Source organism: Lycium barbarum, chromosome 12 (assembly GCF_019175385.1).
Source record: "Lycium barbarum isolate Lr01 chromosome 12, ASM1917538v2, whole genome shotgun sequence".
In the NCBI taxonomy this organism is placed as follows: Eukaryota; Viridiplantae; Streptophyta; class Magnoliopsida; order Solanales; family Solanaceae; genus Lycium; species Lycium barbarum.
The window spans coordinates 60,697,372-60,709,222 of record NC_083348.1 but is presented as its reverse complement, the minus strand read 5'-3'; the positions used below and the strand labels follow the sequence as shown (position 1 = coordinate 60,709,222).

The following is an 11,851-nucleotide window of genomic DNA, read 5'->3' as shown; positions in this document are numbered from 1 at the left end:
ATTTGGAAGTCAACCCAGACAAATCCGGATTGAGAAATACTAGCTAGTAAATCTAAACCCATTATTGGATTTTTTTCCAATTCTCAAAAAAAAAAAAAAAAAAAAAAGAACGAGGATGGGAATAAGATGCTTTGTTAGACCACGAATTTCTCTTCCAATTGTCATAAAGATAAAAGCATCCTAATTCCTACTCATGACCATTCACAACTTTAATTTGCAATAGTTTGAAACCGTTTTTACTAGAAACGTTTCAAGAAAAGTAACCAGAATTCCTTTTCAAATTCCTTTTAGGTTTTGGAGTTTAGAACGAAACTACTTTTGACTTGGAAAGACCAAAAAGTGTGATAACGATGAGACCGTTTAAAATGAATACAATTGTTAGTAACGAGGAATGACATAAAAGAATGTTGGCTTTAAAGGACTGCCACATCATCTCGCCAATATTTAAGATTCACATATTTATGTAGATGTAGATAGTTACCCTGTGATGATGCTCATTCAAGTTCTCCAACAGAATAGTGCATTAAGGTCAGGCAGTGACATAATTGTAATTGGCAATTAAAGTCATCTGCAAATAAAGCATCAAGACATTTACAATGCAAAATGTCATTTCAATTATCCAGTTGTTACATTCAACATTAATGCACGGTGCTTGAAGTATCTGTCTCTTGTAAAAGTCAGTAAGGTTACACTAGCTCAGAGTAATAAGATAATATCACACCATAATACACAACTTCCTAAAAAAGAACCACTACCTAAGTGAAAAACACGTAACATGTTACAAGAAGTCTGGACACCTAAGCTCCCGCCTCATAGCCATTGGTACCACCTTTTCTGTCTAGCAGTTGCCTCTTTCTTTGGAGCAAGAGTAATCCTATCTGCGTGAGCGACAGCCCATTTGCTAAAATCTGGGGAAGAAACAAGCTCTTCCATAGCCTTCTTTGTGGTTTCTTTAGTTAACTTGTCATACTCATCCTTTGAAAGCTTCTTCCGTTCAGGAGTGTTGTGGAACGTAGAATAGAATGTATCTGTTTCTGACAAGAAGCTTCGTGGCTTGAGAGGAGAACCTGCAGGAAAATACACATCAGAGAAGCTCCAGCTAACAATTCACTTCATACTAATAATTAGCTTAGGCTAGCTAACCTTGGCTGATTGTGTCATTTAGATTTCTCGTGAAAGTCCTGGAATCATATGGCCCTTTAATCGGTGATGTGTACGAATCCTGAGATTCCCAGGGATAATTCATGTCTATTTGTGATAAATTCCTGCTTTTCATAAAAACGAGGTGTAAAAATACGAAGTGACTGCCAAAGTGAAAGTCTCCCACCCATATGCATAAGTCATAACAATAGAATAAAGCAACCAGACTACATAAACATCAATGGGAAAATATTGGGAGAAAAGATGCTAAAAGATTTATTTTATTAAAGAAACGGCAGACTCACTTGAAAAAGCGCAGAACATATTTGGGACGGAATAATCTCCTCAAGATTGATGAGATCAGAATTCCACATATCAACGCCTCGATAGACAATAAAGGATCCACAGAACTCTGAAGGATAAATAAAGCTACGTCAGTGCCCAATAAACTCTGGTAAGGGATATAGACTAAGAAAATTGTGAACTTGAAGGATCAAACAGATTCGTAGTATTATAATAAATGGAAACCTGAAGAACCAACGCGGCAGCAACAATTCGAATGGACCAACCAACAAATTGAGACACTCCGGTGTCAACTGATCCATCTTCTGCAAGTACAAGTTTGTGAACAACCCAAAACCCCAACCAAGCTCCAGCAATCACGAGGAAAAGCAGCAAAAATATTGCCAGCTGCAACAAAAGACAGTCCATGTCATCCAAAATTCTCTGGAAAGTATCCTCAGTGCAGAAACCAAACAGGTTGCACTTATGAAAATCCAATCATCTTATTGTGAAAGAACAGGAGTTAGCAGCATATGCTTTTCAGACGTTAATTTTTGACACTTAACTTATAGAGGCACTCAACATCAAGTTATATGAGGTAGATTTTCATTGGCATGAGAACCCTTAGCAAAAGGTTTTCCTAACAGGCACCCAGTAACGAAATGAATGGACGAACCCCAAAGTTCCAAAGAATAAGGCAACTAATAAAACCAATAAAAAGGAACTTACATACAGGGTTGTACATGTCTTCACCAATACCAATCTCGTTAAGTATTGAACGCAACAACTGTGGCACATAGCTTAGAATGAAAGATCCTACACCAATCTGCACGCAAAAACATGGCAACTCTTAGTAACAAAATTTGAAAGGAATGACATAAAAAATAACTGCTAATAGTATGCTTGTACTAGCAAAGATACCCACCATGGATGAATACAAGAATATTGCTAGTGAACTCTTCCTACCAGTCGGAAGAAGCTTCATTCCCTGTCATTAGAAGTACCAAACTGTCAATCAGAAAATTTCAACATAGAAGCCTGATATACACCTACATGTTTGTTTTTCTTGATAGGGATGATATATACCCACATGTATACATATACAAACATTCATACATGGTAAACAGCTGCTATGCACATAGCTCAAGATAAAATATTGAACATTTTCTGATTAGTTAACATTGCTGACAATGATATGTGTCAGAGATTGGGTTGTTAGATGGAATAATGCTTCTAATGCAGTGTTATCAAAAGCGAAAAGAGCAAAAAAGCTCTAAGGTCAGCTGGGGCTTTAAGCGCAAAGCGCAAATAAAGCGTGAGCTTTAATGAAAAAAGGCGCAATGGTGCGAACATACAAAAATATATATGTATAGTCCAAGACTAATAACAATAAGCATGAATAACAAATATACGGACAAAGTAATTGTAAAAACATTACGATAAAGTGAAATATCAATTATCTGGTGTCATCTCATCGAGAGAGGCTCATTGGCAAGGAAAAGTATGTCTATGTCTTAGAGCCTTGATGATGACACTTGATGCGCACATAAAGCGAGGGGAAGCGCTCAACATGTTTTGAGCCTTGCTTCAGGGCTTAAGCGCGCCTTTGACAACACTGTTCTAATCTATGTTGCTCGGACTCTTCAAAAATGGACACGGGTGCTTGTCGGATCCTCCAAAAGTACTGCATTTTTGAAGGATCCGACATGGTTGCGGCATCATTTTTGGAGAGTCCGAGCAACATAGGTTCTAATGTAGCCTTCATAATTGTAAATAAGGCGCCCTAAATTTCTTGATTGGCTCCAAGATTGGAATATATGTTTTTATTATGCTAAACTAATTTATCACATAAAACTCTCTAAGACTTCAAGTGCACTTTAAAAGATATCTTGTACATCTCTAAAATGCTAAAATCTTCGCCTACGTCAACACAACTATAGACAGCAAGCTTCCACTTCAAGTTGAATCAATTCATATGGAAAAGAAAATCACATTTAAATGTTTTCTCATCCCACATGGCTCACGACGCCATCTGTCAATTTCACGACTGTAAATGGTATCACTTAAAAGCTATTTAGCTTTCTTTAGTGGCAAATCCATTTCATGATTAGTTATTACTCAGAATTATTTCATGTCCTGTCCATATGCTCTCTAGTTCTGAATAGCAGAAATTATTATCCAGTTTCCAACATTTCATAATTATTATATTGCATTGAAGTAAGAATTAAAATGAGATTTTGTATTACTTTTATTATTTTGATAAATTCTACATATACTCCTATTGTTCAAATTAGATGCCTACTTATCCTCGTTTTTGTTGGGATTGGTTGTGCCTACTTATCCTTGTTTTTTGTTGGGATTAGTTTTGCCTACTTATCCTTTCTAATGGCCCCAAAAAAATGCCATTTCTCCAAAGAGGACATAATAACCAATCTTACATGATAAAAGTTATGCAAGACCTAGTTATACCCTTCACAACATTATCTCCTCCCCACCCGCCCAACACCTCCATTCCCCACTCCATCCCACCTTCATTACCCCATAGTGTTATTGCTAGATTACATATAAATGCTTTGGGTTAATCTTCTTTTGCTTACTTACCAAACACTAGAAAATAAGTAAGAAACCCACTTATTTTCCAAGAAAACATTTTCCATGAAAGACATTTTCGTTCCTACCAAACACACCCTTAGTCAAATATACTATCCAAGGAAAAAAAGGATACTTTCCAAGTCCAAATCTCAGGTAACAAAGAACAAAAGAGCATAATAACCTTTCAATTTTTTGGATATCTCATTTTTATCTCCTTTGTAACGTGATTTCAAGTGATTTATCAACAATATTAGCAATCTTGTTAGCTTTCTTCTTTTTTTCCCGCCAACATTTGGGTGATTTTTGCATGTTACAGATCTATCTTCAGTTCACACACGATTTTTTGTAAAATACTATTGTGGAGCTTTAATAGTGGTACTCTGCAGTTTCCCGTTGCAAAGCAATTTTCATTTCAAGAAAAATATTATCCCACATGATACCATTGAAAAAAGTAGTTTCGCATCTGAAATCAACTGAAACAGTTCACTTTGTAAATTTGAACTAAAATATCAAGATTTGTAACTGAAAAGACAATCCCAAAAAGACCACTCATTCTTCTTTAATATTAAAACCAGAGAAGCTAGCAATCCTGGCAGAGGCCCTTTTTTGCACTCAGAAAAGGGACAAGTTTACAAAAGTATGAATACTTTTTTGATAATGCAAGGGTACAAAGTTACCTGGAAAAGAACCATCAGTATCACAAGAAAAACCCCTACTGCCATTCCACCACCATAGTAAAACACTAGAGACTTGCTAAGGAAGGATGCCAGAGTAAGTAGCAATATCCCCAGTACCAGAAACACAACACGATACAAAAAAAATTCTGCACAAAAGGATATTTAAGGTTACTTGATTGAGTTAAAATACCAAAAGCCAATAAAACTGAAAAAAGAAGTTAATTTCAGATTGGCCCAGGGAGAACAAACCTTCATTCAGCGAGACCTGAAAAGTTCCCATAGATGAGCTTGCCATCCTAATATCCAAGAACTTGTGATCGAAAGGTGACATTGATCTCACCCATGAACCCTTTGTTAGTTTCATCCATTGGTCTGGCGAGCACATCCCAATTGCAAGGGAATGATTCCTGCAAAGATGATAATGGCCCTTAACAATTTATAAACATCACATCATCTAAGACAGTCAAAAGATGAAGTGGAGCGCCTATACCTATCTGACTTTCAAACAGTATCCAACTCTCTTTAGCTGCCTTTTGTAATCAGATCACATTTCAGTTGGAGAAGTTTCATATTAAGAGCTCAAAAAGCATAAACTTGGAAGCAAGAGCAACATCATTAGACATGTCATACTAGACGTTCTGTTATGCTTTCGGATAAATGGGTCATACTAGTAATAAGCCACCCTTATCAGCCATCACCTTCAGTTTAGCCATTATACTACATAAGAGAAAGGGTATAGATTTTACTTTTCGAAAAAACATCCCTCAAATATAAATATTTAACACGTAATAAAGCATCCAATTCTCAGATATCCATCAGACCAACTAAAAAAAGTGACAAGGCATACAGACACAGCTTTAACGAGTACCAACAAATATAAGGGAAGGTGGGACATGAATTAACATATCATGTGATTTCTTTATCACATAACTCATTGCTCTGTAGAGGGCTGGGTAAGATTAATAGCAGAAAGATGATAGACCGTACACAGACATTATATATGTTTCTGACATTACCTTGGTGTATTTAATAAAAATATCTGATCTATAAAATAAAGAAGAACACAATGATTTACCAATAAGAAAGACAGCCAATGAAGTAAATATATCAAGTTGTCAGCAACTCATCTATTATGATTTTTCTTATTGAGAGAATCAAATAATGTGATTTTTCACAATCATAAAAGCCATCATGCTAAAAGCCTAAAACTACTGGTCAGCAGAAGAAATGAAATATGCTACGAGAAGCGTCAGTTGGTGATATGGATTTTCATTTGTTCTTCAGTTTAAATAGCAAAGAAACAAATGGTTAGTGGCTCACCTATGGAAACAGACCTCAGCATTAGGTAGACGCCCACTTGGATTCAGATATGATACATTCACTTTTACTGAATGGGCATACTTCCTCAGACTTTTTAGCCTTGACAAGCCATGGATATTAACTCTCTCACAAATGACTTTAGTTCCTGGCTTAGAGCCAGGAGAGTTTTCCACTACTATTCCTGGAGATATCTGCAGCGTGGTAGATTGAGATACAACTGTCGAACACAAAAAGAAAAGGAAATTATAATGAGTATAACCAGCATCTAATCGTTCAAAAAAAAAAATACCATTTCAAGGTATAAACATGTTATAATGTTTTGCAGGAGCTCATGCTTGGCTCTATGCTCTACTAACAGCTATTCAAAGGGAACACTAAAAACTCTATACAACTCTTTTCACCTAAGGATCACCTCTGACCAGAAAGCCAATCCTAAACGTTGGATTTTATGCACGGGCAAGGGGGCACTAACAACAGTAAAGAAGGAGATATCAAGAAGAACAACAAATACTTGCTGGGTAAGCTCTCTCTAGACACGAAATAGGGATTTGAAACATCCAAGCGAACTCAAAAAAGAGATAGCACAATATGGGAAAGTACTTGACCATCAAATACAAAATAAAATAAACAAAGAAAGAAAGAACGTGCTAGTACCAATTCCTGAGGTATCCCAAATCAGTGTTACAGATATTTGAGAAGTAATAACCACAAGTTAACTAAAGTGAGAAGTAGTTGGGGATTCAATGTTACATTTTCAAAAAAAAAAAAAAAAAAGAAGTAGTTGGGGATAAAAAGAAAAAACAACCCAGCCCAGCTAGCTGTAGAGCTTAGGAATCCCTTTCTTATATCATATACAATCTACCAGTTCTGATAAGCAACAAACAGCCTATTATATTTCTATCCTTTTGGGACAACATGGCAAATACAAATGTTTCTCAAGATGTTGGGGCAATGTTTTGACTTTTTTAACTCCTTATATACTCTGTTGTAACCAGCAGATCTTTGTAATTTTCTCAATGCTCTAGCACACCCTTGTTGCTAGCAAGGCGAATCCAAGATTTAAACTCTATGGGTTCAATCTTAAGATTCTTAGCGTTGAACCCATTATATTTTTAAAGTTATGGATCCATATCTACTATATGTTGCTACAATCTTAGTGATTTTTTACACATAAATTAATGTTCTGCGTCGGAAGTTATGGGTCCCTACCTATAATGCTGGATACACCTCTGGACTTAGTGGTCATCCATATATTGAACATTACCCCCAAAAAGAAGTATCGTCTCAATATCTCAGTTTTGACAAGCAACAAGCAAGGCTAAATATTAGCAACAAAAAATTGTATCTTTTTCTACTTTAACGCATCAGAAAGAACCTTCTCAAAATTCAAATACAGTCTTCTTAGAATTATTTACGCAAATTATAATGAAACGAAAGGATATTGAGGATGCATTAAAACTGATTCCAATTAGTTTGGAATTAAAGGCATAGCTTCTGTAATTGTAGTAATTTACAAGGACTACAACCCTAACAGATTGTTTGGATGGCTGTTACCTATCGTATTGTATTGTGCTGTTAGTATACAGTGTGACCGATTTGGTGTGATCGCGCCGTTCCCTTATTTTTTTCTTTACTAAGTATCTAATAATCCAAGTTATTCTTTACCCTATCTTTTTATAAAAATAGCTCAACCCCGTACCATGCTTTTCTTGTAGTTCTATTCTTCAAATTGCTCATGTGTAAGATTATGTAACCACTCAAAACGATACAATCTCTGCAAACAATGTCTTCATGAGAACAATAACAATACAACACATTATGCGAACCTATTTCCTTATTCGTCCGTGCCAAAAAGAATTACCCCTTTCTAAATTCAGAAACAATTTACCTTTATGCAATTATTTATAACCACACAAAATATATGTGACTCATTTAACAGCACAAGTGTAAAAATCTTTCTCTTCTTTCTTATACTCTGTGCCCAATCACATATTATAATATACTACGAAAGGATAGGTAACAACCATCCAAACAAGGTGTAAAGCAAGAGTCTTTAAGTGTCAAATCTTAACATACTTCATCAAAAAAAAAAGAGAGATAAAAGAATGTTTTGAGAACCCTAACGTTACCTAAAGAAAGTTCATTAGCACGGACTATTGAGGTTGATGACGTGGAACTTAATGTGATGAGGGGGCACAGAATTAGAGCAAACACTCCATGCCAAGAAATTGCTATACCCATTGCTTTTGCCATTCGAGTAGCAAGGAGGAGGAATTCAGAGCGTTTTTATGGAGGAGCAAACTGAAAATACCAAGTACTTTGGGGGCATTTATCTGAAAACAATTTAGGATTGGGCTCGGGCTCGGGCAAGTTTTATAGCAAGCCCAATTTAGAGGATCCTTTGGAATTATCAAAGTTATGCCGAACCCGGCATAAACTTGTTAAGGAATTATCAAAGTTATGTCGGACCCAGCATAAACTTGTTAAGGAATTACCAAAGTTATGCCGGACCCGGCATACTTATGACAAGTCTGCCCATATGTCATAAGTATGCCGGGTCCGGCATAACTTTGGTAATTCCTTAACAAGTTTATGCCGGGTCCGGCATACACGCGACCCAAATCTTGTCTTGCATTTTTTTTTTATTTATGCTTGAGCGGGGGTTCAAATCCAGAACCTCATGATTTCTGCATGAATGCTCGGGGTTGCAATGCAAAGGACAAAAATTAAAGACCACAATATGAGGGGCATAATTTAAAGACCACAAATATGAGGGGCAAAATTTAAAGACCACTCCAAAAGAAGGGCAATCCGCGCAAAACAATGCAATAAAATCAAGTAAACACAAATAGACGGGCCCAGTACTATAGTTTACTTTTAGTTGGCCTTACAAACTTTATTCATAAATTATTTAAGCAGCAAGTTAAAAAAATGGAAAGAGAAAACAATCCCTCTAGGACTGTTAGCTAATCACGGACTTTTCATGCATTATCTCCAAATGTCAATTCCTAAAATTTCTCCAACAATTACATCATTTCATTATCTTCAAAACATTTATTCCAAAACTTTGGTGAAAGAAGCCATTTTTTTACCACATCTTCACCAAAAATTCGGAAAATTTATATGCGTATAATAAATGTATAAATCAATTTATAATTAATATATAATGTATAAAACAATGTATAATCAGTACATAACGTACACACATCGATTATACACATATTATACAATGATCACACAATGTATAAATGACTTCACCAACAATTACATGTATAAAATTAGTGTATAATCAGTATATAATGCATACACACTAAATATATAATATATGTATATTTATTATACACAAATTACACAATGTATAAATGACTTATTTTCTCTGTCTCTTATCTTCTCTGAAAATATACATATTATTCAATGATTATATAACGAACGATAGTGAAGGAAGACCGACGAATCTAGCTGGACAAAATCACCAATCTTCCATTGTTTCTTCATCTTCGTACGATTAAAATCAGTAAGACAGAAAATATGAAAACACTATTGAAGGTTATGGGCAGTGATACAAATTATCAAATAGAAAGAGAGATTGTAGGGAATGGGTGAACCGTGAAGTAAGAAGTGTGCTTTAGCGGAAGAGAGAGAAATATGGTATATGCTTAATGAAAAACATATCCCTAAATTAAAGGAAGAAAAGGTTGTTTGAGAGAGAGAAAACGTAGGTTTAGATTTGGCTAAAAAAAGTTATTCAAGTACTTAGAAAAGTTAAAGTCTGATGGTTTTGAAAAAGTAGAGTTAGTTTTAGTTTATTGTCAATATGGGCTGTTAATCTTAGTTAATATCTGATCAAGTAATTGGCCTTCAAATGCAATGGTCTTTAATTTTTGTCCTTCAAAATCGGACTTATGTCTATAGGGGCATAAATTCTTTAAGAGTGCAAGCATAACTTGTGGATATTATAATGCGTAACTTATGCCCTATAGGCATAAGTCCAATCTTGAAGGACAAAAATTAATGACCATCCCATTTGAAGGCCAAAAATTAAAGACTAACACAAAATAGGAACAAACGTGCAGGAAAATTGCCATTTAATTTGTGTCCGTTTTTTAAATTGTTTTTGCAAGTTTATCTGTTTGGGAATACTTTAGGCATACATGACTGAAGATGAAAATTCGAATCTAACTTGTGGCCTTGTGAAAGCCAAATATTGGACATTTTTGCCTAAAGTTTGGTATGGCTTGCAATGACAACTTCATATATTTTTTATTGAAGTTGTGAACTTGACAAGGCCAAATTTCGGATATTTTTTACTGATAATTTACCTGACTTGCCAAGGCTAACTTCATACGTTATTGACTAAAGTGTATGTAAAAATTGGCTAAATTTTCAGTCATGTGTGTTTAATTTTTTTTTTTTTCCAAAAAATAATAATTTGTTCTTCGAATTTAATAATCCAACACACGTTCAACACCCAAATCTACTTCGGATAAGCTCAAATTTGAAACATAAGTTTCATATATCATAAAGAATAAATATCAATCATCAATTTGTCAAAACAACAATAAATCTAACAAACTCATTTTACAGTAATGGTAATTTCCCATAATTTTCAAAATCCATTTGATTTAAACTCACTTTTATATTTGAAATTTCTTCAAAGCATTATATTTCAATTGTTATAAATTCAAATATACTATTGTACAACTAAGAAGAAGAAGAAGAAGCAGTAAGCAGCTGCATCTGAAGTTATTTAATATTGGCTACCAGTTACATTTTTTGTTAAAAGTAAGTATAGATTAAATGGGGGCAACCAAATAGGGTGCCCTGAGAAATTTTTACAAAATTTTGAGGAATTTACGTGGGGTGTACTACTTAAGTAAAATATTCATGGTGTATCCTATTTGGAGTTTTGGACATCGTTCTTTAATCCGTATCTATTTTTAAAAAATTATTGCATGTTTTCCAACTTTGAAACATCCCAAATATGCGGTATTTGAAGTTAGACTTGTTAAAATCTAACTTCGGACATTTTATGACTGAAGTTAAGACATTTCCACCCGAAGTTCAAGGAAAAATGGTTGAACTTCAGCCATATGTGCAAATGATTGAATTCAACCATATATGAATGAAATTAGGCAAAAATGACTGAACTTTAGTCATATGTGCCTGAAGTTAAGACAAAAATACATGAACTCAGCCATATGAAACTTCGCTCTCCGCATGTCTGAAGTTGTCTTGAAGTAGGTAGATTTGCAAGATTGTATACACTATGACCATGACTTAAATGACTCAAAACAGAATATCTGTGAACTTTGATCCCTGCCTAAGAACACCCATTAACACGAGTTCAACAAATTTAGATTCTAGCCTGAAAATTGATTATTCATCCTCCTCCTTCTCATTGCGTATTTGATATTGTAATTATATGATGTAAATTCATTAAGTCTATATTATATACTCTTGATGATTTGAATTGGTTTGGATGGAAAGAATTGAAGAACACCATTATTGGACTTTTGACGTTGAAAAAAAAATTAATGAAAAAGATAAAGTGGGTCTATTCATTGTTGAAAGTTCAGGTTGAATCAAACAATTAAATATTCTTGGTATTGATATTAGAAGGTTGTATATCAAAGTTAAGAGTTGATTTGGATCAATTTTGAAACAAAACATGTTGGTAAATTTTTACACAACAAGTTATGGTGACGATAAGGATTTTGCCGCTAAGCCTGACATATCGCTAGGATTTCAGCCACAAATATTGACAAGATATTGACAATTCGTCAAAAAATTTGGTCAAAATCCTTACGCGCACCATAATTGATGTTAAGACGAGACTTGCC

The 11,851-nt window shown here is 34.7% G+C and overlaps 1 protein-coding gene across 1 annotated transcript; it reads right to left on the bottom strand.

Moving 5' to 3' along the window:
• Positions 1-575: 575 nt before the first annotated feature.
• LOC132622972 (uncharacterized) lies at positions 576-8,324 on the bottom strand. Its single transcript, XM_060337663.1, has 10 exons — positions 8,141-8,324; positions 6,012-6,228; positions 4,941-5,098; positions 4,692-4,837; positions 2,348-2,410; positions 2,156-2,248; positions 1,669-1,830; positions 1,446-1,552; positions 1,144-1,265; positions 576-1,067 (listed from the first exon to the last, which is right to left on the bottom strand). Exons 1-10 carry the CDS (start codon positions 8,262-8,264, stop codon positions 811-813), a joined length of 1,449 nt encoding a protein of 482 aa, XP_060193646.1. The 5' UTR covers positions 8,265-8,324; the 3' UTR covers positions 576-810.
• Positions 8,325-11,851: the final 3,527 nt, after the last annotated feature.